This window comes from Seriola dumerili, unplaced genomic scaffold (genome assembly GCF_002260705.1).
Source record: "Seriola dumerili isolate Sdu_G_001 unplaced genomic scaffold, Sdu_1.0 BDQW01000478.1, whole genome shotgun sequence".
In the NCBI taxonomy this organism is placed as follows: domain Eukaryota; kingdom Metazoa; phylum Chordata; class Actinopteri; order Carangiformes; family Carangidae; genus Seriola; species Seriola dumerili.
Window position 1 is genome coordinate 2,701,974 of NW_019174733.1, and position 25,356 is coordinate 2,727,329.

General features: G+C 39.9%; 1 protein-coding gene across 2 annotated transcripts in view; it reads right to left on the reverse strand.

Moving 5' to 3' along the window:
- Positions 1–25,356, reverse strand: part of LOC111235208 (cGMP-dependent protein kinase 1) — a 78,860-nt gene that overhangs the window by 51,595 nt on the left and 1,909 nt on the right. The window contains exons 1-3 of one of the 2 annotated variants that reach the window (XM_022763575.1): positions 23,192–23,784; positions 18,075–18,241; positions 278–391 (exon numbers count right to left, since the gene is read on the reverse strand). In XM_022763575.1, coding sequence (XP_022619296.1) covers positions 278–391; positions 18,075–18,241; positions 23,192–23,496 — 586 coding nt within the window. In that variant the 5' untranslated portion in view covers positions 23,497–23,784. Of the gene's footprint in view, positions 1–277; positions 392–18,074; positions 18,242–23,191; positions 23,785–25,356 lie in introns of those variants that run through there. The other variant, XM_022763576.1, reaches the window with a different exon arrangement.

Below are 25,356 nucleotides of genomic sequence, written 5' to 3' on the forward strand. Positions count from 1 at the left end.
TTTCGTCATGACTGAGTAACAATGCTATCGCTGTGTTCCACACATCCATTCATACAGTGATGGTGTGATCCCTCTGTGTCAACATAGGAATGATAACTTGGAGGCAGAAAGACCCCCAATTCTGTATACTAAGGAAAGAGGTGTGTGTGTGTGTGTGTGTGTGTGTGTGTGTGTGTGTGTGAGAACAGGTGACATCTGTCACCTGGGGAACGTGGACATTCAACACAGGCTCATGTGAGCACTTTGGATGTTTTTCCAGGTGTCTGTGGAGACTCACTCTTGACAGTGGCAGTCCTGGTGCAGTTGTAGAGAATAGCCAGCTCTCCAAACACCTTTCCTGGCCCCATGGTGCAGAGCTTCAGGCTCTCCTTCGTCACCTCCACCTTCCCATCTGAAACATGCACAGAAACACAGGTGCACTATTAGGCATTATGCTATACAAATTGCACATTTATTTCTCTACCTGATCACTCAAGTGTGAGTCTACATTCAATATGTGCAGCAAACAAAGTTTCAGTGATGGAATGGAGTTGATGATAGGTATCTGAGGGCTCGTGCTTCATTTTTGGAGGTACCCAGCAAGACTTCTCTTGACTCACTGGGCCAGAAAAAAATAAGATTATTTTGCAATGTGGATTTTCCAAGGGCTACTGGCCTCCTACCAAGGCAATGCAGCAGCACCAACATGAGAAAAATCTACTTAAAGTTTATCACTCCGTAACTCACAGACATGGTATGGTTTGCCTTAAGATAAGGACCGTTAAATCAATATACTGCATTTGAAAAAGTGTGAACGTTACCAGGACTGAGGCATTCACAAAGAATGTTCTGAAGTATTATTATTACAGGATGTATGGCCAGATATGTTTCTAAAGTAAACAGAATTCTGCTTTGAAAAGGCATTACTTACCATTTCTGGAATAAGAAGAATAATAATTAAGGAATAACTAACTTCTTTTCACCTCATTAAACTAATATAATCCAATAACAGTGGGCTTTTGCCAAACAAAACAAGAGGCCAAAAAAACTAAATTCCCCATTAAAAGTGGATTATGCTGCTGCAGAGATAAACGGAAACATCTGTATGAACCTATGCAGAGAAGGGATTATGGGTAACTTTAGGAGCCACCGCGCACAAATCCCAAATCTCAAAAGCTCATAGTGCCGACCTGTTATTTAAGCAAACAGACTGGTTGATCTAACATCCTGTCGGGAAGTTTTCTCAATTTTTTCTTTCGAAGCTTGAGCGCACATTTCATCATAGTACTGTGATCTTCTAGCAGAGCACAGGAAACTAAATTCCTCTCAAAGGCACTTCACATTTCTGCCACATTGATAAATCCATATTGCTTTCCCATTAGTTTCACAGATATAGTAGTTTATTTACACTGTCGCTGAGATTAAATTGTTTGTTTTCTGATTTCTTCTATAATCTCTTCATATCTTGTTTTGTTGAACAGAAAACTGCTTCCTAGTATGTCTGTCTTTTAATGTAAAGTGTAAAAGAAACACGTACATGAATGTGTTTGTACAGCACCTGTGTATATATTTGTTTATGTGCAGCCCTGAGAAGCATAATCCCATTTTAAAGCAAGTTACTCCATATTATTCTTTTTTAATTGTGTATGAGGCTCTTTACCACTGTGGGGGTTGTTTACCACTGCCACTGTGTTCAGACAAGCCTCGTATAGGATGTATGCTTTCCTGGAATCTCAGCTATCCAGCGGGAGCATAACTATGATTCACAGAGAGCAAAGACCCCAAGAAAACAGTTAAAGTCAGCTCTAGGCAACTGATAAAATATGGCACGATGATAAGAGCAGGCGAGTCATCCACAGAGGAAACAGTTTGACACGATATCTTGTTAGAGAGGGCTGTAAACCCCTCTGACAAAAAGCCTCACAAGAACTCGTCATGTTTCAGGACTTCACTTCACTCATAGTTTTTGCACCTTTCAGTAACTATGGTGCACCTTCTTCAACCATGGTAAACAACAAATTATCCATTAACAGCCAGCATGAGGCTGTACACAGAAAGAAAATTCTCAGCTCTTAAAGTATGCCACCATCTTGCAATCTTCTTCTCTGCTGTTTTCATTTCTCGTGTTTAATGTCCTTTCTTTCATGCTAGAGCTTTCCTGTTTCTGAAGAAACAGCTGGAGATCAAAAAACTAACTTAAATGTCTTGCCACCAAAGGTGGCATTTACATTTTTGAGAAGTGCTTTGATCTGGCTGTGCTTCTTTCATTATCATCATCTTAAGTATTCATAAAGCATTTCTTCGATTGATTGTGAACTAAAGCACAATACTTTTCTGTTAAATCTCTCTTCCAGATGTTTCTTTCAAATCTAGTAACAGGTACGATGCTTTAGGTAAAGATAACTGCCTGATCGAATGGATGCTTATTTAAACTTAAAACATAAAGCAATGTTGTGAAGATAACATTCTTTTGAAAAGATATTAAAATGTTCAGTTGAAGTAAAAATGACCACAATTCTTGTCTTGATTATGGCAGCACGGTTTTGGTACTGGTAACAAAAAAAAACATACAAACACTCATTGTAAGTTGCAGTTTCTTAAATTACTCCTTCTATTTTCTACTCTTTTTAAATAAAATGATGTTTGTTGACCTTAAAAGCATAAAATAGCTCTGTTGCTGTACACCTCAGGATTTTTCCCAGGAAAGAGGGAACGCCTCATGATTCAAGAGCAACTGTAAAATATTTCATTTGCTGAGTACAGCTGAAATAATTTTTGCAGTGCCAGCCCTGCCTCACAGTGTCTATATATAAAGACTATAATTAGTGAGCTCAATTCACTATAAGATTTAAGGCTCGATAACTGCCATTGAGAATCGATTGAGGCCAAAGAATATGTGCCAGACTAATCGGTAAACTGTGAGGGTTGTTGAGATGATGATGTGACTTGCAACCTCTCAGAACTCCTGAGTCCTTATTACGAGCTATTACACCTGGGTGTCACAGATACAGAATGAATAATGGCTAGTTTAGAACAAAACTGCCAGTGGTTTCACAGCAGCAGTTATGTTTGTTTTCCAGTTTGAAAATAGTAAGCAAATACAAAGTTTGACTGTTGTTTGCAGACTTTGATCCATAGTTTCAGGAGGAAGAAACTATGTGGTGGAGTGCAAGGGATGTATAGATATAAATTCATCTACAGTAGGCTACTAGTCAAAAGTCTGGACTCACTTTCCCTGGATGGAAAACTTTTGACTGGTACTGTATGTCTGTGTCTATACAGATAATTGCTGCCTTATTTAAAAGGATGCAGCCTAGGTGATTTAATAACCGCAGTGTCTCAAGTTCATGTAAGGACAAAGACAGCGACACATCAGGCAGCGCAAACTTTATGCTTGACTATGGACAATGCTAATAGTTGTGGACAGGTATGTCATGAGTTTTTTGATTCTGCCAAAGACGGTGTGCTTTTCTTGAGCAAGTCACTGACAGTGGGCTGTGAGGGAATTAAGTAATCCAATCATTCAGTTATTAGGATTCCACTTTTTTGAGAAACTTAATCAGCAGTTCACATCCATTCGTCCACACACACCAACACATGGTCCAGCTCATTTCCTGTTTTTGTGTCCTGTTGTAACACACTGCTTCATTACAGTAGCTCTAATTTCACTTGAAATTCACCTCTCATATGTAAGTGCTATTCAAATATTATTCAAATAACAACACAACAGGCACATACATGCTCTCCCATTGCCTGGCCGATCTGATATCCGAGTGCAGCACATTTACATCTGACTGGGCCATAACAACAGCTGTATACTGTGTTGTCTAAAGGAAAATTAAAAATGTGATAAGAAGAAGAACTGAAAAATTCAAAATGCCTAAAATAGTGCATGCATAATGTTAACTGCCATTAGGGTTTTCACTGTCGATGTATCACAGCATGTCTTCTTCCCCGGAGGTGGTGTAGCTGTGTTAATGGCTGATCATTTGAATGCACACGGTTGTGCGCTCCACATAGCAGGGCATCAGGACAGACCTCTGAGCAGACTTCTCTCTGACTCAAGATCAGATGTGATTCTGGCTGCATTCCAAATCAAAAAGCTTTTCTTTTGGTTTGATTTTATCTCCCACTGGTGCTGTAGACTTCACAGATAAATAGTAATAATAAGTAGTAGAATGTGCACCTACTAACCCTCTAATATGAGTGATTTAAATTTTCCTCTGTGATCTACAAGGATTATCAAGTATTCTATTAAGAAATCTGTCTTTTAGACTAAAACCGATGGTTACGATTAACTAGATCACAATTGATAAATCAATTTTTGAAATGTCCTTTTTGTGCTTCTGCAAACAGCATGTGACAAGGTTCTCTATTACAAGGACATCTGTTAACTTCCACGTGAAGTCTTTCACACTGAAGTCATTAGACTGTGTCTATAAATAAAGTTGAGTTTCAGGGTTCAGGCACAGGATAGTGTTTAATTCTTCCCCCTCCTCTTCCATTGATAGTTTTTATGTTTTTCAAGGAGCAGAGTGGACATCAAGAAACAGGATGTGGGGGAGTTCCAGTCCCATAGAGGATAACAACCAACCAAATATCCCATCCTGATGGGCCTTGTTCTTCCACCACTGCTCAGGGGTCAGATTACCCAATGCTGTCCCTATCCACTAGAGCAATGTAAGAACATTGATAGTAGATTAAGGACGTTGTTTCATCCTGCTCCCACTGGCCAAAAAATGGGGTCATTGTCACTGAAGGTTTCAGCTGTTACAAGACTTCAGGTCAGCAATGATACTTCTGAGAAAAAAACAGTCATGTTATGTGTGATAGTTTGAATGATTATTTGAAGAAAAAGCCAAAGGAGAAACATGACTGACATTGAGAGCTCTTTTGAGCGAGGCATCTATTCAACAGGGCCTAAAATGGGTTCAGAAAATTCCAGGGTTTAAAAATCACCACCTGCTCTTTATTTTTAAATTTTAAAGATGTGGTTTAAAAGATATCTTCAATTGTCATTCATTCAAAAGTTTGACTGAAATTGGCTGTAAATGCTAGCCTTTGATGATACATCAGCTCTGAGCAGTGTTTTCACCTTGTTTTCGAAAGAATACAATGTGAATCTCAAAAAACCTAGACACTTTCAAAGGAAAAAATATTCATAGCTGCCCAGTTATGAAAAATGAGACACATGCATCAACACAGTGAGCAGACATCAGAAAATGAAAAATAAGACCAATAGATCTCAAGATGAATGCTGCACTCTACTTCACATTCAGTGACAAGAAATTCAAAAAGGGAGAGAAGCCAAAACTTTTATGTTTGGGTTTGAGGCTAATTAATAGTGGACCTCATTAAAATAATCAAAGTTTTAAAAAAAATTGGTAATTCCTCCTGATCACAGAACTGTGACCACGTTCAATAATGAGGACTGGTTGTTCTGCAGCAGTGTACAAGCGCAAGTCATACATTATTTTTCTCTCCAGTTAAAAACAGCCTCAGAGTTTAAGAAAACAAGGATGTGAGCTGAAGCCAGCAGCAAGAACAAACAAAGAGAGGCAAAGAGAGAGAGAGAGAGTAAAAGCACTGTTATGTTATTAATCAGGGAGGATGGCTCAGAAAAGACTTGTGTTAAGTTCACTCTGGCGCCCTGGCAAATAACAAACACTGTTGTTGTTTCAGGGAATCCCTGTTCGTCTAACGAATACAAGCAGCAGGGTGAACATGGCTGGTAACTGCCAAAACAGGGACAGAGAGTGTCTGCAATAGAGGTTGATTGAAAGATGTGTGTGACTTGTGGAATACAAATGCTAATACATTTTCAGACAGTGAGTGGTTACCGCTGTGCCTGCCACTCAGCAGTGTTGGTCCTCTGAATTTTGAATGGGCAGCAGCAGGGTGCATCCCTTCTGTAACAGCTGACAGCTAAAAGTGTAACACAAGTAATATAGTATTAATAGGATTTGCTTTATATATTTGATCACTGCTTGAAGTACAGGAAACTTAAATATCACTAAAATAAGATTCTGCATTGTTATGATAGGTGGGATTGTGAGCTACAGAGGAAAATTCAAAATTGTTTAAACATAATCAGCTGTAGTGACTCCCTGACCTTTCCCTGAGTGCTGCCAGCTTGCCAAAGTTTTCACGTATCTTAAGAAATAAATCAACACCTAGTGGAGGGATTTGGACAAAATTTGGTACAGACATTCATGATCCCAAGAGGATGAATCTCAGTGATGTCGGTGATCTCGTGACTTTTCATCTAGTGTCATCCTCAGGTCAAAATTTTAAGTTGGCCAATACTTTGGTTTGTTACCAAATACCTGCAAACTAATGACATTCCAATCAGTGCCTGTTGTACTCATTACTTTAAGTATTAATTAACAAATGATTGCATGTTACTTACTGGATGCTGACATCAGCATTTAGCTCAAAGCACCACTGTACAGCACTAACAGCATCTTTGTGGTGCTGTGAGACTTTTTGTGTATGAATGGTGGACATTGTGAAAACATCCCCTTTGATGACACTTCTGACCAACCATGATGGAGATCAAAGTTTGTCCTTTTTCATGAAGTGTCTACATCATTTTGTCTGTGCCCACGTATAGGGTGTAATCATTGCTGTAGGTGAATGATATGTGCTCTCGTGCTCTGGTTTATATTATTTTCATCATCAGAGAAGGGTATTAGGGTGTGTTCTGAGGTATTGTATGGAATGGGACATAAACCATTTGAAGCTTGTTATCAGGACGGAAAAATGAAAACGAAATTAGATATTGTTGATATTGTAGACAAAGTTGAGAGATAAACCTTCATACAAAAATAATTTGTTTTTGTCAATACATATCAGAGGTCCCTTTTATCCAGCTAAACATAACCTCAATTAAATAAAACTGCTTATTAATATTATTAATATAATATAATTGATATCAACCAGCCACTACTGGCTGTCTGAAAGTACTTTTGGTTATAGTACAGGTTAGTCTGGATCTCCTCTTCAGAGGAATATAGTAGGGCAAACAAAGACAGTTTGATGTCTGCCCCTAGTCCTCTATCCCTGCTCCACAGAGCGTCACATCATCTCCAAAAGCTGTTCTTGTTGACTGTTATCAGCTTTCTGTCAACAAACTTATGGAGCAGTCTATGTCGCCTTCTGCAGCTTCAGGAATCTTACCAGTTGAAGATGGAATAGAGAGAGTGCAGTTCATGTATTGTGGAGCTGAAATCCACTAATGCTGATGTTGTAAGAAGTCGTACCAAAACACTTCAACATCTGATACAGAACACTCTGGAAATCGCATTGGTATTCACGGCCATGTCAGGTTATTTCTCTCAAAACTTCCTTCAAATTGTGAAAGTAGTGCAAAGGAACAGATTCAAGATTCATAAAAGCTAGTCAGAAATCAGCTGACCAACTTGTAGCACAAATTTCAGCATTTATGAGTGCACTCAGTTCACTTAAATGTTTTTTTTGTCTTGTCAGAAACACTGCTGTCATCATTCCTTTAAAATTGACAAGAGCCGACAGTTTTGTATATATGCACTGCTGTGCGGGTTGAATCTGAGTGCAAACTAGCTGACGTCAAACAGTCTTCTTAAACGTATGCCATTTTTATTACAGGGGAAAGAAATATTAAGGGAGAAGGCAACTGAAGTAGAGTAAAAAAATGTTAGAAGGCAGAGGTGAAGAGACGACAAGAGAAGCAGAGGGAGAGCGGGGGAGAAAGATGCAGGAAGTCAAGGAAGGACACCTGATGCTATAGGCAGACCCTTCAGAACATCATATCACTCGAGATGAGAGTACTTCAAATCTTTTTCAGTTTAACTGAGGCCCCCTTAACTTACACAGAGCTTCCTACCATTGGCAGAGTGGAAAATTACACTGCAGTTGCAAGTGGCTTGTGTGACCTAAAGACACTAAACAGTGTGTTGTCAATGGGATAAGGAGCTGGTTTCATCCTTTTTACATCATTTTACCTTGGAGACATACACACAGTGGAGGCTACTTTCATTCAGTGGGAGTAAAAGGACATGTGAGGTGAGACAGGACAGTTAAATCCCTTTCTCTAGAGCCCCTCTCCTATCTATGTTTTCATTAAAACATTATAATAGGACTTTCATCTCTGCTACTCTCCTAGTCATCAAACTCCGATTATGGCTCCTGTGTTGACAAGGTGATCGATAGCCGGAGCAGGGGGCAGTGAAAATTATCATTTTGTATTCACAGAACAAATCGCTCTGTTGTAATTAGCAGCTAACATCCATGTCATGTGCACATACTGTAGCTTTTCTTTTACGCCGGCCAGACTTAATTAGACAGCTTCAACATCAGAATACAGATTAATACGGCATCTTAAGTACTACAATAATGGGCCTTTCTCATTTCCACAGCCTACTCTCATTTCAGTAGCCCGCTGTATCACCACAGACAGGAGAAGGCCTATACAGGGAAATTTGGATTCGGTCTCCTCAGAGTGTTGGGGACACGAATAACTACACAACCATACACATAAAATATTTACATACATAGAAGTACACATGTACTAAACAGAGTCTACAGTCATGTTAGCAGCTCTATGAGGCTACACTAAGGCACAAGCTAATTGCTTGCATGCTGATGTCACCAAAGTTGTAACCATTCATTCTGATGGGGTCATGATTGTCAGTACCAAATTTAATGGCAATCCATCCAGGAAAAGTCAGGGGAACACCGACGTCATTAAGTTCCATCCTCTGGGAACTATGAATATCTATCCAAAATTCTGCGCCATCTAACTGAGAGACCTGCTTGTGACACTAGAGGGAAAGTTAGGGGATCACATTATGGTTCATCCTCTGGGTACCAGGGAGATCTGTCCCGCATTTCATGGCAATATGGCCAATAGGTGTTGAGATATATCCATCTGGACCAAAGCGGTGGATTGACAGACCCACATTGCCATACACAGAGCCATTTTCTGTACTGTCATTGTGGGATGAAGACTTTGTATTTCTAACTTTCTATTCTCTCAGATTGTTTAAGGATTACATGCTGCTTGATGGGCTGTGAGTTGTTTAACATCCTTGCCTCATGAAACCCTTTTAAAGATCCGTTAGATAATGTCAAGAAAAGCTTTGTCAAGCTTAAAACAAGGCAGTTTTTCTCCATCTCAGAAGAGTTGAGATAATAAAGATACAACACTGATCTGCTCCTTCTGTATGAATATATATATATATATGTGTGTGTGTGTGTGTGTGTGTGTGTGTGTGTGTGTGTGTGTGCATACATCAAAACTATACACACTCATACATACACACACAAAGTCATCTTATAATAGTGCTTTGTGATTTGTACTTTGAACAAAATAAATATGAGAATTCCCATGCTGGGGTTGAGAATATTTGGCGGAGGCAATCAGTCCAAAAAGAGATCAAAGCGATGAATTTCAACTCAGGAGAGTCAATGAAAAAAGTCCTCAGTGAGAGAAGAGAAATTTAAAAGAAACCCCTTACCTCAAAGCCCTGTAAACCTTGACTCTAGTGACACTGACTGATGACGCTGACCTTTCCAAGCTCACTGTATTCAGGTTTGTTCAAGTTTGTAAGTTAACAGTAAAAGCCAAGAACAATGGTCAAGATTCTAAGCTGGACATCGTCACACTGTCCTCAGATAACGACGCTATTTACAGCTATTCCACGTGTATATGTACTTGTGCGTGTGTGTGTGTGTGCGTGCGCACGCTCGCGCCAAGGGGTGAAGAGAGAGATTTGTTTGTTACTGTGGCAGAGCAGATTACCCATGCCCTATCTTGTATCCTCAGTCTGAACCTCAGCAAACACAGAGCTTATCCAGTCACAGCAGACTCTCTCAGCATTACTCCAAGTCTATGACCATACCCCCCACCCCTGCACGCACGCACGCACACACACACACAAAAAAATAGACAAATGCACAGCAAGGATACATTACAGTACATTTTATACGGAAGTCCAAGCAAAGAATGGAGTTTCAAACATCTGCATAATATTCATTTTATATGATGCATGTGAGCGCTTTCTGTATGTTTCTGCCACCCCCAATCCACCCACCCCCCTCGACACACACACACACACACACACACACGCATGCGCACACACACTGCTTTCCAGATGAGGAACTCTCAAAAGCTGCGTTAGCCACAAAGGAGATTAAGGCTCAGGGATCATTCACTCATTAATTCCTACTCTGAGGTGTATTCATCGGCCTCTGGAGTGAAAATGGGGATCAGTTCTTATTCTAGGTTTCAGTGAAAAAAAAAACAAAGGGCCATCTCAGACTAATCGTGGAGAAGGAAAAGACAGTGGAAGGCAAGAAAGAGAAAACAGAATGAAAATGGGGTAAGATAGTTCAAGAGTAAGGAATAAAACGGAGAGAGAGACGAAGTGATGGGCAAGTGGAGAAAGATGGTGACAAGAGGAGAGATTGGGGTCAAAGTCAGAAAACGTGAGGAGTGGTAGGGGGAAATGCAAGTGGCTCTGGTCTCGTATTTTGGGCATTTTGAATTGATAACTTGTACCAGTGTGTGTTTGTGAGTGAAAGTGAGAAAATGAAAGAGAGAGAAAGTGACAAAGGGAACACCTTAGAGTTAGCAAGGGCAAATGAGAAAAGACACTTGCCAGAGAAAGAGTGTTTTCAATTGGTGTTCAGGGCAGATGGTGCACTGCTCAGTGTAGGTGAGATTATTAGTCTGCAACACACGCATACAAACCATTTGCACATAAATGGCACATTAGCTAAAGTTATATTCTTCTTGATAGAGGTATTTCAGATTATTAGGCTATTGTATCTTAGCAAATGCAGGTGAATGTTTACCCACCATCTTGAAAATCAATAGGCCACCTATAGTGTCTAGAAAACTATTTCCTGTTTTGACTTCTTTGCCCACCTTTCCCTCTCTTTTCACTGCTTCTCTTTTCATTGATTCCTGATGTAGTAGTCATCTATAGAGGCTTTGCATCTTTTAGTTTGCGTTTACAATCTCATCTTTAAATTAAAAATCTAATTGCAAGACGCCAGGAAGTAAAAATATTTTCTCTTCTCTTTCACAATAATTGATTTTTAATGCCTGAATATCACATCAACAATGTCGTCAGTCAAGTGAATATAAAGAATTACACATACACGTAGGTATATAGATTTCCAAAGGTTAAAGTAAATTGATATACATCTCTCTGTGACCTTTCAGCAAGAAAAATGTTATTATACACATATTTCATTCAATAAGCTGCAACTTTGTCAGTCTAGTTTCTCTGCACTTGTGGTCGGTGATTACCACATGTAAGTGGACAGATACAAGGCTACCGCCTGAGCCTGACACATCCTTTTGACGTGTATGTGTGAGATAACTACGGAGAATATTTAAATGTCATTCCAATTACACAGCCCTCACCTTTTCCACAAATGACACCTTAATAAACCTCCAATGAGAGCCTCATTAGAGTTATCATGGGAGCCAGTAGCCTTGAAGAGGGCCAGCTATACGGGAGTCAGTCGTGTAGTAATAATGGTATTGCATGCCATGTTACAAAAGTGACTACACACACACACACACACACACTCACTCACACACAGAGTTGAGCTTAAATTCGACTAGAGTCCCAAGTAGTTGAAATTGAGTTCTCAGAGATGTCTTTTCAGCCGACGAGGTGAGTGGTTTAGGGCTCATTATTAACCTATACCTGGCTGCTACAGCGACATATAATGAGCAGTAGTTATTGTATCAAATGTTGGCTACATGCTGTATTCTCCAGGGCCAATCAAACCAAAATCTCTGAGTCTCAACATTTTACTTTGTTGAGCCTTTTTCCCCAAGATGCTACTTTGACAGCAGCAGCAACAGCTTATGGTCTGCATTAGTTAAGTTGCCAGGCAACAATGCAGTCCAATGGATTTGTGCACTCACATTTCCATAACCCAATGCATTCTCTTTTTTCATATCACCTTATTAATATGCAAATATATCACAATAATTACAAAGATCACTCGATAGTTTGTTAATAGCTGTAGCTGCAGTAGTTGTAGTGATAACTAGCAAGATGTATTAGTCGAAGGAGCAATGGTAATACAAGACAGTACTTCTAATTTGCTTTACACATTATGTCCTTTCACACCTACAGACAAACAGGTGACAAATTAAAGGAAAAACCAACATCAAGTGTCTTAAGAAGGTGTTGGGGCACCGCATGCGGCCAGAACAGCTTCACTGCACCTTGACATTGATTGTATAAGTCTCTTAACTCTATTGGTGGGATGAACAGATGTGAACAAATTCCCTCACTGGGTGTTTTGAGGATGGTGGAGGAGAGCTCTGTCTAACAGGTTGGTGACTGTGAAGACCATAGCATATGATTCACATCATTTTCATACTTGTCAAACCATTAAGTGACCCCTTGTGCCATATGGATGGGAGCACTATCCTCCTGTTTCTCCACTCATTGAGGTTTTTCCTTTATTTGTCACCCGTCTATACGACACTGAGTCACACTCAGTTGCCCCTGTTGATTCCATCTCTAAGCTCTGCTCAAGATGAGAGAGGAGCCCATCTCCCCTTACTCTGCCTCATTGGCCAGTGAGCACAGAGAGCAGCTCCCTGAAGAATCCAGCCTATACCACAGTGAGAGGATGAGTCCTTTAAACCGTAACAGCTGTCAGATTCTCAGACAGAGATATTTGTTCATTTTGTCTCTTAGAGATAATTTAGGAAACTGGCCAGCTCAATACATGGTCAGCCGGTAGTCTAAATTATTAAAACCTGACATGAAGTAGCCACTTGGCTGGTGGCTAGTGTTAGTTAAGGTGGTTGTTAGGTTGAAGAATATGATACATTTAATACTACGGCTGACAGTTCCCCAAAAAGTATTAAACAGAGAATACAGAGTAGCTCTCAAGATCTGTTTTCATGTCAGGTTTTAATAACTCAGGCTGTAAGGTGGAGTACAATGTGACAGAGTGGTGATAAGATGCTAGTACAGACTTAAGGGGATTATCACAAGATAAAATATTCAGTGAAATGAAATGTAAACAGACACCTGTGCCTCTCATTTCCCAATTCTGTTTATATTCGATTAGAGATACATGCAAACAGATCGGTGTTTGATTCTTACATGTGCAATCATATCTAGCAAGCATCTTAAGTGTCATATCATAAAGAGTCAAAAACCATCAAATTCTGCCCTTACAGAGAGAAGCTAGTGTAGAGCCACAGTGGGTAAACATTGCTATTCATTGTTATTCAGAGGTATAGCTCAGTAGAAGCAGCAACAAAAGGAGAATGACTGTCAGGAGTGGTTCAGCGTATCCTTCAAAACAGCGGATTGTTTGTTTCTGTTATATTCTGACATTGAAGGATACCATTTAAGACAAACTTAAACTCAAGTCTTTGTGGTGAAAAATCTGTCAGAATATTATATTTGCCGTTCCTTTACAGCAGGTCAAATAAAATAATTGGGACTCTGTCCAATTTGTGTTGAGAAAATGTCAAATCCTGTGTGAATTCTCAAATCCCCAGAATATTTCCACCTGAAAAAAATGGGCTACAATGCATCAGTGGTTCCATTGAGTATGGTAGCCTGTCAAAGAAACCATCAATGTAGCGTGAGCACACGTTGTGAGGTTTTACTGTAACTCCTTCTCTACTGTAACATTGCCAGTGTCTCCTTACTTTCCACTTTATGTCCTCCCTGGGCACTTGTACAGGGAGGACATAAAGAAAACTTGTGCACTTGTACAGGGAGGACAGCACAACTAATAAAATATACAGTGAGGCCAGACGGCTAAATCTCCCTAAAATATAACAAATAGAAAAACAATACATATTTCAAAATCAGTGTCACATATTCCTGCATCCTCATGGCTAGGCCTTTTTTTTTAATTCTTTTCTTTGAATACATTTCTTTCTCATACAGGTGAAAGGTACAAGACAAAGTAGAAATCTAAGTGAATATAATATCAAATATAAATGCAAAGTTGGGAGCAGGAGAGACTTAATACATCCTGTCACCACGATAAAGTTGTCGAACAGAAGAACCCTTTTTTTTTATCCAAACTGTAGTTATGTGCAGAAAGAGAAGCACAACTTTTACCCTCACATTAACAACACCAAACCATTAAACTTAATCATCTTAAGGTTTATATAACATAACTACAGCTGAAAGAATTAGTCAAATAATCAATTAGTCAATCAATAGAAAAATCAACTGCAACAAATTTGATACTCAATCATTCGAGTAATTTGTTCTCTCACTGTGGCTATCTGGGGAAAAAAAAACTTCAAATATGAGTTAACTCTGGTTAACAACACAAAACCATTTACCATGAGTAATTTTTAAAATTCCCCAGGTGACAGGTGCAATAATCGCCATTTTCATTGCAAAATTGAACTAAACCGATGATGCGTTCTTCACAGGCCTAGGCCCAGTATTCAGTGTGTTTATGCCATCCAGACTTATCATCAAATCTCTATTCTCAAAGCAAAGGTTTAGAGAATGTGTGTGTGTGTGACACCTTAACAAGTTTACTCTTACCATCGTTAACGCTTTTAATCCAACATGTTTTTAAAGGACAGGTAGAGCCAGAGCTACCTGTTTGTACTAGCATACACAGTTTCATTAGATTAAGTTGAATGATGACTATGAAAGAAATTGTGGGGTTTGTTTTACTGTTTGTGAAATACTTCATAGCAATTGGATGTAATTACACAAGCTATTATCATCATTAGCCACCTGTACGGGTCTTGCGGACGACGCAGCCAATCAAAAGCCTATCTCATCTCCATGGAAACGTGAGCTTTTGTCTCAGCTGCAATCAATATTTTAAAGAGACCCAATGTTAGTTACAGCCTAGTGCGACCAACACACAACAAACATTCATTGCAGCAGCCACGGCCAAGCAGGCGGCCTCATCAGAGCAGCAAGCCGGTGCCAGGATCCACTCTGTGTCTACTGCTCCTGTTTTGTCTGATCTTTAATTATCAGGTTCATCAGCAACAAAGGCTAACTACTCTGAGGTTGTTTAAAAAGGGAGGCTGTGATATTCTCTGATAAGTCTATGCTCTCTCTTTAAAAAAAACAAAAAAACAAAAAAAAAACCGTTTGAAGCGAGAGCAATGATGTAACGTGCCGTTATGTTACTATTATTACTATTATTATTATTATCATTATTATAATTATTATTTTATCAATATTATTGGTGTAGTTTACTTGTGTTTTACATGCCTACATGTTGCATGATAAACAATGTCAGCCCCATGGCAACATGTTAATGATTCACCTGCAGTGCATCAATAAAAAATAAAAAAAAACACTGCCTGAGCTGTGAACATGTCATTTGCTAGGAAAATGATGTACAATGTTGAGCTGACGAAGCTGTGTGTTCGACATAGCACAGCACAGTCAGACATCCTGTCAGCGTGGATTAAAAAGTGAACTGTGATGGGCTTCCACAGACCTTGGCACAAAGTCACTGCCCCTTGGACTAAGGCTTTCAAAATTTGTTTTTTATGCAAAACAAGTCAAGGCCAGGGACAGTTAGGGTGAAAACTGCATGCAAGGAACACACTAGGGCATTGGAGAGAGACAAAAGACAAACTGAGCGTGGAATAGAAAAGAGTTAGATGATGTTCATTGAAGATAAATATATTAAGCCTACCCTAAGGATTTGAAAATGGAGAATAATTAACCAAACATTTGATATTAGTGGCATATGACCACTGTTAAATTAAAGCCCCTTTTCCAGTTACACTGCAATTCTTTCCTCTGTCACTGTCAGAGAGGAAATCACAAAGCCCCTCAACAATTATTTCTCTTACAGATTTGTATCTTTCGTTTCCCTTCTTTTGTGGCAGTCAAGAGAACCCTATTAATCATGTCAGTGTGATGCTTGGTCATTTGTGACCTAGCATGACAAGTCACCTCTGGGACAATCATCTTCTCACAGCCTTTGTCACAGGGGGATGTTAAAATCTACTCGCTACCTAACATTCGGGTGACGAGTGTACAGTAAAAGACCAAAAATTTTTAGACCATCGGCTCAGCATCTGGAGGTTCATGTTTCTTTTTCCTTTTTTCAGCCACAAGTCTTGAGCTCTAACAGGACACAGTGGTGCAATAATCAAGGATATGGTTTCTAATGTCTGGTATGGTTTTTAGTGAATTACAAATACAATCCTTGATTTTGTCACAGCGTCCACCACCTCCCCAAATTTCCAAATTTCACCTCAGGTCACTGTTGTACCGTCCACAGCTGTATTTTGCATTTCATTTGCATTATGCCAGTTACATGTAAGCCTCTTTACATATCTGACTTCTCTCTGCACTCTGCAGATAAGGATGACAAGTGACGTCCTTCTTGCAATAGGCATGTGAATAGTGGTGGAAGAAGTACTGAGATCCTTTATTTAAGTAAAAGCAGCAATACCACAATGTAAAAATAATCCATTGTAAGTGAAAGTTCTGCATTTAAATCCTACTTAGGTAAAAAGGTACAAAGATATTACCAGCGAAATCTACTTACATCTGCAGGAAAACGGCCCTCTGACACTTATATTATTATATAACAGAGAGTAGGATTTTACTGTTGGATCACTGAAATAAGTGTGGGTGTTTGGACAGAACGTAAGGGTCTACAGCCATGCACCATTTTGGCTTAGTATGTTAGTATGCTCACCTTTAGTAATTAGTAAAACTGAGGCCGATGGGAATGGCAATTAGTTTTGCAGGTATTTGGTCATAAAGTTAGAGGGAATCATCTTCTGGGCACCATGCATGTCTATGCACAATTGTTGAGATATCTGGACCAAAGTGGTGGACTGACTGGCATTGCCATCCCTGGAGCCATGTATCAAGCATGGCTCAAAAGATCAGTCTAACAACATTTTTATTGATCTAGCAATGTATCTATACTTTTGTTTATATTATACTTTATATAATTATACTCGTCTGACTGAGACTGGGTCATCTCCGTAATACAATAACCTTTAAAGTCACGGTTTTTAGACGGGCTACAAAATGTTTTTGATTTCAGACCCGGTGACTCACTAAAGCCCTGATGAAGACAGAAAGCAGCCATAATATTTTTGTTGGCATCCAAATAGAATACACTGCCTGTCTCTGGAGTCCTTTTAAATATGACAAATCCTACCTGTCTCTGCTTTAAGAAAACCAAGTACAGTAGAGATTTGTGACAGAATTAAACTAAAAAAGTCTCTATTAGTTTGATAAAATTTCTGCTTCATTATTTTAAATGTACTCTGCTACAGATCTGTTTTTAAAAATATTTGGCTGAATGGGGCATCCAGGAAATGTCTTGCCAATAATCAAAGTAGGCGGTCAACATGAAACAATAGGACCAACAATCATTATCAGCATTCTTCCTTGTAAAATATTAACCTTTAAATGCCACTGTCTATATAGCAACCAACAGATTTAAAGAATATAAATAAAAACATAACCATTATAGTAATTAATCTGTATTTTGTCTGTGAATGGTCAAATCCACCTCTATATAATGATCAATTATATTGTGCAGGCACTGACTGGGACCATTTTTCTCTAAGTCAGATCTATGTGTCGATGTGTCAGGGACAATGGCTCACTGAACATTTCATTCCAGTATCACTTGTCACAAATCATGTCGTAAATATGCCTTTTCACAAATCCTATCAGCACCAGAGTGGACGTTGTGCTGATACTACTGTCATCAGAGCTGTCACGCTCTGTATGCTCTCACACACATGCTGGAACAATACTGCTAAAAACAATGAAACATGAAGGACACAGCATCAGACCAAACAAAATCAGTGGGTAAATCTTACAGCATCACAAAGTGTTTTAGTTTTGAGTTTTATTTCATTGCCCCTGCAGAAATCAATTAGTAATGCACTTTTTTCATCATTGTCGTGACAAGGTTTTAAAGGTCTCTAGACACTGTTCTGCAGATCCAGTTAAAACTTTTAAAAAGAGTCATTATTTACTTCTTTTTAGACTTATTTGACCCTTTCTGCCCAAGGTTTTCATTTCAATTGATTTGGGCTTCTGCAGGATAAACATATTACCACTGTGCATGTGTGATTTTACCTTCCATGACGTAAACCAGTGAGCCCACATCGCCCTCCTTAATGATACAACTGTCCTTTCCATACTCCACAGGGTACATGCAGTCAACAATCTCTTGGATCTGGGACAGCTCCAGGTTCTTCATGAAGTCATTGTCCAAGATGGCTTCCTTGATCAGATCCTTGGACCTGGAGACAAGGTGAAACAAAATGAGACCATTGTTTTACATGTAGAAACACAAACTCATATGCCATTGGTGTTTTTTTTATTGTAGAAAAACATAATGAGGGGGAGAAAGAGAGAGACATTATTACAAAAGCCTAAATGGATCACACACAATGTAAAATCCAGTGAAGGATGTGAACCAGTTCACCAAGCAGGGATGTTTATTTCTAAGGCAATAAAAGTCTCATTCAAACTGCACAGTAGTTTTTCAAAAAAATATCTATCCTAATTTCAAAGATATCAAGGTGAAGCCTATTTTTCCCTCCAAATGTTGAAGTCAATAAATGACAAAGTCTGTGTCTAAGGGAAGCAGGATTTTTCCATTCAATGATGCACCTCTGAAAGCCAGTTTGGCTTTCAGAGTGCTGAGTCATTTGGACATTCCACAGGTAAGTATTTCCTGCAATGATTATGTAAGCCTGGGAGAGAATGTAATTATTATTAGAAAATCAGACATTATGAAAGTGGACATTAAATCAAGAAGTAAAAAGTTTGAAGATGTTGATGTACCACAGACGAAAGAGACATTTGTTCATAAAAGGTGTCCATGTGTTGACAACAGGTGAATGCAGGCCAGATGCAATGATGTTTGAAACCGTCAAAGCAAGCGTCAGTTTGATCTACTATGATACGACAGAGCACCAAGAGACGGGAGAGAAATCTGAGGCGGGCCAGATCCTGAACAGTGAGTCAAGATCACTCATTCATTGAAGCATGTCATCACCAGAGTCTTGAGTTGCTTGTCTGAGTGCTGTGTGGCTCATTTTGAGACAGAGTGTCAGCTGGATGAATGAGGTTAATAATATGTATCAGGGTTAATCCAACAAGGAGTCCCCTCCTACTGAGAAGGGAAGCTTTTATACTCTAATTCATATAAAGGCAGAAATAACTCACTCTCTGTCCCCTGGTAGGAGGATTCAAAGGCACTGGTAAACTGCCTCTTGCCTTGTTTTGCTTGGTGCCCTTTTCAGAAACTGATTTCAAGGAGCATTGTTGACGCTGATCACCTGAGGAGCTTAAAGCTAAAAGGGCAAATAACCGCAAAGGCATTTTATGAACCAGTGCTCCCACTACCCACAGGCTTCTCTGTCCTGCTCCCAACCTGCAGAAAAGTCCTACACAAACAAAACTTCAATGTCTGCCATGATGCAACATCAGCAGTGACCACTTTTTTTGTTTATTTATGTACTGAGCACCCTGCACATGTCTAGTACTACAAACTCCTCTGAACATTCATGTGTATGTGAGATTATTTTCTATAGTCAGTGTCTTAATTCTGTTCAAGGGTTTACTGCTATCTGCATGAATGCCTCTTCATTAAATATTGACACACTTTGTCAATTTAATTTGGTAAAAAACTTTTTTGCTCCTTCAGATGAAAAACTACCAAAACCAAGAGAGATGCCAATCTGTGCTGAAAAGCAGCTATCACTGTCACATAAATACAAATTTCAACCCTAGCCAGCATCTACAGATTTCAAGTGTGTCAATTTTACACCATCAGCTGAATGATTAGTTTTGGCTTGAGTCTCAAATAGCATGTTAAGATCTCAATAATGTGGTTCTTATAATGTGTGTTTTGCATTCAACAGTCTGACGAATTTTCAATTAGGGCTCAAGGCCTGTGAATTTCTGACAACAGTGATACTGGTGGATAAAAATTAGAAACTAAATTACTCAAGACCAACATTAGGCACATACCAATATCTATTCGAAAACACTGATTACTTAAGTATTGTATTGTCTCAATTATTCACGTACATTGATATACGACTCTCGTGTCAGAAATCCTACTATATTGCATTTTCTGCCTTGAAAGGCCAAGTATAAACCCTCTCAGATTGATTTCCTGAGGGTGGATCATTTTCCCAGACCCCCCTCATTTGCGGACTTATCTTTTTATGTATCTTACTTCTCCTTTGTTTGACCGTTTACAGATATAAGAAAACATGAACAAGACAGGTAACAAGCATCCAAATTAGCAGGACTTTAATTGATTTGAACCTAGAACAGAGCAACCAGGATGATCCAGAAGATTTTAGATGTTCTGGAGTTGCAAGTCAGAACAAGCTACTGCTGTGATTTGAAAAGGGGAAGATTGAGGTGTTGCACCTATTTTTAAATTCCCACCCCTTAATCTGTGTTTAGATTTGCGCTGTGCTTCCCAAACCCTCCTCCCCTTTTCAGCAGGAGAAGATCATTTGGATTTCATCTTAACAGCTCTAATTAGGTTTTAGGGAGTAAACCATAATAAAGCTGTAAAGTCCTGTTTTGTTTTGTTTTGTTTTGGATTGTGATGATCTTTATGATCATTACTAAGTTTGTGATATTTCAAAATAGGCTTAATGTAATGCAGAGCAAGCAGACTCCTTTCTTGTGTGGTTTTTGGTTTTCTGTTGTAAATAAACATGACGTAAATAAACGTCTGTCGTGAACTGACAGGAACAAACTGGAAATCCATTATTTTCCCAGAGCTGACCTCCAGTACTGTGGAAATGTGCCTCATTGACCCTGTTTCTGTTACATTTACACCCGGGAGATTTCTGGCCTTTTCAACCCTCACCGGGACCCCCCGACTCAAGCCTCAGATGGCAACATTGAGCAACCTCTTCCAACCAGACCCTTATAAAAACATCTGCCTTCCTCCCCTTTGTGAGGATGATATATTTGCCTTCATCCACCAGTGATGTTTGGGGCTGAGCAAGTCCAGTCTTCCTTAAAAGGAGAAAATATGCTCGTTTAGGAGGAAAAAGAAAGGGGTGGCAGAAAAGTGGGAGAGGCTAACAGAAAAAACGAGGCAGCCAGAGGGAGAGGGATGGATAGAGAATGAGTAAGGAACGCAGTATGGGCCTTGTAAAGAAGATAAAGTGGGGGAGAATGAGAGCAAAATATAAACATTTAGCCAAACCAAAGAGGTATTATTTCTACACTTCATTAACTAAATAAAATGATAATGTAATGGATCTGTTTTTATCCAATGAGAGCACTTGTATGTCTTATAAAAAAGGAAACCTTTCTATTCTCTAGTGAGCAACAAATAACAAATACTAAGTTAGAAGAGTCGCATAAAAACAAAAGTAATTGATTGATCCATATCGAGAGAAAAACATGAACTTTTTCTTTAGCAAATTTGTCCAAACGAATTGAATAATGGTAATAATGTTGAATTAAAAAGAGAACGGTGCCCAAACACGCTTAATTCATTTGCATATAAATGTCTGTCTACTTTTCCATCATAATATTTTATGCACATAAGCTCATTAAAATAGAGACACAGAACAAAATGTCATTCTCTCTCAGATGGAGAGTGTGAACCGGTGTGGCAGACGCTCTGCAGAAAATGCAGCTGTAGTTGAAAGGCTTTAGTTTAAAGTTTAAATGACCTCGTTGTAAGAAAAAGTCAATTTTTAGTTCCATAATTTTTTCCTTTCAATTTTCCGTGTGAGGATTATCGCCAGAAATCATGCAATCATTCAAAACTACCTATTTCCTTTCATGACTGACTAAATATTGCATCGAAACTCTTTAGTGGCAGATACATCAGATTCTCAGGTAGAAAAAAATGTTAGACTACAGGACAAAATGCAGAACCCACCAGTTTTTTAAAGAGTTGATATTTTCCTGTCAAGGTAAAAGCCTCTTCGGGAAATCTCTTAATGGAAATGAACACATACAGCGAAAGGTTTAGAATGAGGATGATTATCATAATGAAATGGTCGCTCTGTTGTGTTTTCCTCATCTGCAATTCCAAACCAGCGTCCAGGATCTCACATTTATTTACCACAGAAAACCAAAAAGCGCACAAGAAAGAGTCTGCTTTCTGTGTTCACAGATCTGACAGGCAAAACAAAGACTAATGACCTGTTCTTGCTCAGATAAATAACCCCTTGATTTTTGAATCTTCTTTGATGAAATCCTTGGAGCTTTGTTTGTTTGCATGTCAGCAGGATAGTGACATTCATATCTGACACATCTGATTCATCTGCAAAGTCTGATGGGTGTTTTTTTTTTCCTCTTGAGCATTAAACACAGCCATGAAAAAAAAATCTAATTTTAATACTACAATGGATTTAAAAGTAGATAAAAAAATCAGCAGTTTAAAGTTGAACAGTCCAATTCTGCTTGTGTTACTGTTGACTGACCCACTATTCATTTCAACGCTGGATTTAGTTTTGAAAATGTATTGATTAAATGAAGGGTAGATATATTCTTCCTGTCCACCAGGGGGGTAAGTGTATTGATTCATAACAACCTCAAAGTTCAAACTCAACAGACAGATGGATAATTTCACAAAGGAGAACTAGTTTAGTGCCAGTTTCATATTGAGAATCAGACCTCGTGTTGCAGACCAAGTTGAGCATGAGAAAGGTGTTTGTTTGAGACTTGGAAGAGAGAGAAAGAGGGAGAGAGAAAGAGTAGCTCTTGACAAATCATAAGGTAAACATGCACAGAGAGCCTGTAAGACTGCCTGTCGCAGAATCGCAGCTTGTATTAAACAGGCACTGGTACATTACACAGAGCTGCCACCACCAGCTCTCTAAATCTATAATTCCCCTTCACTGGATGAATTTAGATTTCTCTCTCATGTCAGTCTGTGATGATCAGGCTTATTGATATTCAGCTTTCTCTAGTTGAAGGCACATTTTCCTTACATCCAGTGTGTGTGTGTGTGTGTGTGTGTGTGTGTGTGTGTGTGTGTGTGTGTGTGTGAGTGAGAGAGAGAGCGAGAGAGAGCACCACCTCATCCATATGTGCTACAGGTGCCATACCTGCTGCGCCACACGTAAAATTACGCAGAGTTATCAGAAAGGTGGCAAAAGGTGAATGAACTCATACTGGAGAGCGACAGCCAATATAAAACATATTATCATTATTAAAAGTAAATATTATGCAGTCATCATTTGGACACCTACTGTGGGCTTTTGGGGTAGAAAGGTAGGGTGACATGGCTGAGATCGTGGATGTCGAAGGCAGTGGGTTCGGCTGAAATTGCCTGCCTCTTCGTCCGCTGCTGCTCGTTCAGCTCATTTTGCTTGTGGACCTGCTGGGTCGCAGGTTTGATAACGGAGCGGTATTTGTCCAGTTCGTTTTGCAGTCTTTGTATAAGCTCGTCTTTTTGGTCGAGCTCCAGTTCCAGCTCGTCGATGAGCGCGTCCCTCTGTCGCAGCTCCTCAATCTTCTCCTGTAGCGCGTACTGGAGGTCGCGCAAGGTGCCCATTTCAGTTTGCGGCCGGCAACGAGCGACTTCCCAATAAGTTTATCGAAAGGTATGCAGTCGAGTCTTTGTCCTCTCTCCTCTACCACGCTGCTCATAAACTTTATCCGGCATGAACAGCTTCAGAGGATGCAGCCCCTATCTCTCCTGAGGGGGATTCCTCGCCGCTGTCCTTCGCAAACGGATGTTTGGAATTTAAGCGAAGGTATGTTCGGAGGTTGCCGCGATTGCCAAGGTGAGCCCACGAAGCGTCACGGCCACAGTCACGCAAAGTTTGCCCTCTCTCCTCCTCCCTCTCGCTCCCTCCCTCGGCAGTGTGACAGCGGAGGACCGTCCTCCCCGAGTGCGTCAGGCTGCGACCCGGCGAGAGCGCATGGCGAGAAGGGCGCCTACAGGAATCTGTGGCACAGTGCAGTCTGCCACTCTAGAGAGAGCTGCGCTCGTCTCACATGAATAATGGACTCAATGAGAAAGCCACTGCGCGGAGAACCATGTCATCATTCCTCTGTAACTCGCCCTGAGGCTGCTGAGTTACAAATAGATGAGCACCGGAGCCTTAATGGAAGTTGAAGGTGACGGAAACTTAATGAACCTCGATGTAAAAATAAACAAACGCGGGTTTTTTAATCTAATGGGAAGGGACGCTCTGCTGCTTGTACTGTGTTGGACTACTCAAGTGTATTTTGTCAATATGGACAGAAGTGCAAATATTAGTGGATTCCAAGGCTAGCCTATATTTGAACCCTAATGGTACTTTGGGAATCTCTGTTCAGCAACTATTTATTTAGTGACAGATTAAAAAAAGTGGAGCAAGGAAAGGTGCTTAAGGGAAATAAAGGATAATCTTATAGATTGTCAAACAGAAGCAGCAGAGAGGAAAATGCCAAAGCTCCTGAGGCTTACGAGTCTCCACAGCAGCTCCACATTCCTCATCTAATCTTGGTGTCTGTCCACATTATTGAGTCATCTGAAGCTCAGTGAGCAGAACTTGGCCTCATGAGCTCTGGGCAAATTCAGAGGGGGATAAACTGCCAATCAAATAGGTTGAGGAGTTACTGAGGCTAAAACAGCAATTACTGTGTTGGGGGGGGGGGGGGGGGTATCACAGGCAGGATGACAGAGGGAGGCAGATTTCATTGCCTGTGATGATAGGTGTTTTGTGCTGATTAAAAAAAAGCATCTTTTCCCTCAGCCTATGTGAATAATCCCAGACTGAGACAGTTGGCCCAATAAAAGATCACAGCTGCCCTCTTGTGGTGGGTTGTAGGATCAACTCAGGCAAATAACGATACGGTGGCATGTCTTTGCTTCAGTCAAAACATGTCCAACACATCCCATACTGCTGTGTAATATCTATGCAGTGTGTTAAGTAAATAGATTGAAAGGACTGACATGTAAGCTACAGCAGCTCAGCACAAACGGTGCCAAACTGTTTTCAGCAAGACTGAGACTTTAAAAAGGTCAAGCAAGCCATTAAAATAAAGTTTTCTTGTGCTCCTCTAAATTCAAACACCAAACGAAGCCACGGTAGCATTTCTCCTGCTAACTGAAAACCATCATTTTCTTAAAAGGGAAGGGTGAAGGGCACAGAGCTTGAGCAGTATCAAAGTTTACTTCACATCAGGAAACTGCAGGTGCCTGGAGATTTCAGACTCTCCAGTCCAGTGTTGTATCCCCGCATCCTCCCATCATCAAAAGGTCCTCCCACTGCCCTTCAAAGCACCTCTGCGCTTTAAATTTCACCTCTCCAACCATCCAGTTCAGCCCTTTTCCTATGCAGATCAATAGAAACCGGATCCGTTGCTCCATGCTGCGGTAATCCGATGAGCAGGGCGGGCCGCCGGCTGGTGCCACGTCCTGACT